The sequence below is a fragment of the Mya arenaria genome, chromosome 16 (assembly GCF_026914265.1).
Source record: "Mya arenaria isolate MELC-2E11 chromosome 16, ASM2691426v1".
NCBI lineage: Eukaryota > Metazoa > Mollusca > Bivalvia > Myida > Myidae > Mya > Mya arenaria.
This window is the reverse complement of record NC_069137.1, coordinates 51,525,538-51,529,375: the sequence shown is the minus strand read 5'-3', so window position 1 is coordinate 51,529,375 and position 3,838 is coordinate 51,525,538. Positions and strand designations below refer to the sequence as shown.

The window sequence follows — 3,838 nt, the reverse complement described above, 5'->3', positions numbered from 1 at the left end:
TCCTTTAATTGGGTCAATCCCTACCTACAGGTAACCACCTAAGTGGAAATGACATCGTAACACAATAACAAATATTTGCCGAAGGAACAAAAACAAGTAGTGCAGCGTCACAATCTCATGAAATGACGTTACGCTCGCATTTAATTTTGCAATTCATTTTTTTCTGAACAATTACAAATAAATGTATTTTGATATCCTTTTAAGACATATGATAGAACGAGAAATTGTTATTTTCAGTGGGAGATCGTAATTTATTTCACCGAGTGTGTACAACAAATATATTTCACGAGAGGCGTATATATTATCCGATATAAACGAAAATAAAACAGCAATGAATCGTTCATTACCATTGAACAAGGGGGTGAACCGTATGCCGAAAAGAAATCTGGCCGATTTATATTGGCAGACATATCCGAGAGAATGTTAAACATCAATGCAGAGAAGATTAGGGGTACCGGTTACCGGCGAATAGCAGCGATCGTAATGGTCCACAGTACAGTTACTTCCCGTAGTTATAAATTGTTCATGCTTTGTTAATAATTGAACCAATAATAAGGTGCACTAGAACTGTTAAATCTTCTCTAAAGAGCACCCATCATAGCTTATGAAAGCGTCTTGATCATTTCTCACAACTTAACCCCGCCAAGGTAAATTTTGTTAGTCGGTGAAGTGTTTAACTTATTATTTATGCATAAAACAATTGAGTTATAAATAATATAATTACTGTTTAATATAAAAAAATACCATTATTTTCTTCTTACACTACAGGTACTTTACTTAGTCCAAATAATTGTACATGGACAGATTTTTTATGATATTTTTTAAATGGCAAATCCTTCACGATTAGATGAAGGGTTTTGACGAATCTCATAATGAACGCTATTATTTTAGTCTAGTATTTCCGGTTAATTTATTATTTGTGTCGCAAATGTGCATAATCCTGTTACGAATTTGGTTTTAATATGGCAGTTTAAGAAAGGTTCTCAACCCATAGCTAGTCCAAATAAGTTTATTTTTTGCAATTTTTGATACGGTTATTCCTTGGAAGAATCCCGTGTAACACGTCTATTATTTTAGACTAAACCAATGATTGAATCGCAAGTCTGTAAAAATGCTAGTTTCAGTTTTGCTTAATTTATTTTTCACATTTTATCCAAAAATATTGATGTCCGAACCCTTACATCAGTTTTCATTATAATACGAACTAATTCCCATCAAATCTCTTCTGTTGGCATAACATCATTCGTATTGTTTTGCTTTTTTCAGGTGACATGTGGAAGCAGCATGTAAAGTGTTGGACGTGCAGCACTAGTTTTACTTGAAATGATAGTTTACAAACACATCCAAAATGAAGAATACCAAAGACATGTACATATTAGATCCTTCCTTATGACTGTGAATAAAAATAAATTTCTTTAAAATGTCACAGAATATAAATGACGAAGCGAAGCAATTCAGGTGTGGAATATGTTCAATTGATTTTATGGATAGCCAGCATTTACTGCGCCACATGAAAATACACACTGAGAAGAAATCATTTAAGTGTGAGATATGTGGTGCTGCTTTTCCTCAAAGATGTAATTTGAAATACCACATGCGAAAACACACAGGTGAGAAACCATACAAGTGTGAGACCTGCTCTGTGGCTTTTGCACATGGTACTGATTTGCGTAAACACATGAGAATACACACAGGAGAAAAGCCCTACAAGTGTGTGTTATGTGAAGTTGCTTTTACTCAAAAGTCGGCTTTAACAGGACACATGAGAATACACACTGGAGAGAAACCACACAAGTGTGAGACATGCGGCGCAGCTTTTTCATATAAAAGTCATTTAGTGGGACACATGATAATACACACTGGAGAGAAGCCATACAAGTGTGAGATATGCGGCGCAGCTTTTACACGTAAAACTCATGTAGCGGGGCACATGAGATTGCACACGGGAGAAAGGCCATACAAATGCGAGACATGTGACGCAGCTTTTACTCATAAGTTTCTATTAAAAGGCCACATGAGAATACACACAGGAGAGAAGCCATACGAGTGTGAGAAATGTGGTAAAGCTTTTAGTGGGAGAAATATATTAATGAGACACGTAAGAGTTCATACGGGAGAGAAGCCGTACAAGTGTAAAATATGTGGTATAGATTTTTCTCAAAGTGATCCTTTGCGTGTTCACATGAGGCTTCACACAGGGGAGAAACCATACAAGTGTGAGGTATGTGATGAAGCTTTTATAAGGAAAGATGTTTTAAAGAGACACATGAGTCAACACACTGGAGAAAAGCCGTACAAGTGTGAGACGTGTGACGCGACATTCTCTTATAAGTCTGTTTTAAAAGGACACATGAGAATACACTCTGGGGAAAAGCCATACGAGTGTGCGAGATGTGGTAAAGCGTTTAGTGGAAGAAATTTGTTAATGAAACATATGAGAATACACACTGGAGAAAGGCCGTACAAGTGTAAAATATGTCGTTATGAATTTTCTCAAAGTACTCATTTACGGGTTCACATGAGGCGCCACACGGGAGAGAAACCATTCAAGTGTGAGACATGTGGTGAAGCTTTTATTAGGAAAGATGTTTTAAAGAGACACATGAGTCAACACGCAGGAAAAGAGGGAGAGGAAAGTTTCATCTTAAGTGCATGTAAATAATATAAACTGTTCATGAAAATTATAATTGCAAATAGAAAATAATTATATTTGCAGTGTTCTGCCAAGGATTGAAAAAGATGGGGCCGAATGGCCCAGCAGTCATAAAAATTAGGGGCCATTTTCAAAAGTGAAGGGCCATGACCTTCTCCAGGGGAAAAATGAAAACTTTTAAATGAAAGTGTTATATTTAACTATTATATACATGGTGTAACATCCACATGACATCAGTATTCTCAAATATTGGACAGATTAATTTAACATTTAGAAAAAAACTATAAACATGGCACAAATGAGACACAATGATATATGTTAAGAACAGTTTTACATGTCAATGTGTTGTTATGCTTTATCAGGGATGTGATTGACCTGGCAGCTGGAGGGCACTTTTGGGGTCACAAGCACACTGCCGTAGAAGAAAGACTGGCCCAAAAGCACACTAGTAACTTTTTGAATCAGCTAAAAAAAAAAAAATCTTTTTATTTATTTACTTTTTTTTTGGGGGGGGAGGGGGGGGGGGTCCTTTGGGCCATTAGATCCGCGGACAAATCACATCCCTAAATTATAACCCTCCCCAGCCAGGAACATTTTCCTCTGTTTTGCATTCCTCTAATGCACCAGGGCCTCATTGAAATTGAATTTGTTTATATCTCCCCCATCTAATTTGAGTTGTTTTCTTTTTCTCAGCCATGATAATAACATTGAAATTGGTAAAAAAAATATACTACCCCTTGCGGTTGGATAGTTACACGTATAAGGACCAATGAAAATCGTTGTTTTATTGAATGAATGCTGTGCTGTAAAAGAAATCGATTAAGTCAAAACGGCTTTTTAAAAATTCGATTAAGTCAAAACGGCTTTTCGAAAAACGGGCGCGCCGATCGGCCCGTCTACAGGTATTTCGTTGCGCCATCCCGATTTTTTCCGCGCCAATGGCGCAAGGGCGCGTCCTTGGCAGAACACTGATATTTGCATTAATTATCTTTAAAAATAAAATTGTATTATGTCTCGAAGAGAAAGCTGCGACATATGGCAATATGCACAAGCTTAGACCACAAAGGACCATTATATTTGCTTCATGGGTATGGTTAAATATGGCAGTATAATTCAACAAGGAGAAAACGAAGGTTTTATGTTGTTACGGAAAAGGTTCAATTAACGCAACTGTGAAGAATGGTT

General features: G+C 36.7%; 1 protein-coding gene across 1 annotated transcript; it reads left to right on the top strand.

Moving 5' to 3' along the window:
• The first annotated feature begins 528 nt into the window (after window positions 1-528).
• On the top strand, window positions 529-3,113 carry LOC128221961 (zinc finger protein 26-like). Its single transcript, XM_052930684.1, has 2 exons — window positions 529-647; window positions 1,267-3,113. Exon 2 carries the CDS (start codon window positions 1,421-1,423, stop codon window positions 2,660-2,662), a length of 1,242 nt encoding a protein of 413 aa, XP_052786644.1. The 5' UTR covers window positions 529-647; window positions 1,267-1,420; the 3' UTR covers window positions 2,663-3,113.
• Window positions 3,114-3,838: the final 725 nt, after the last annotated feature.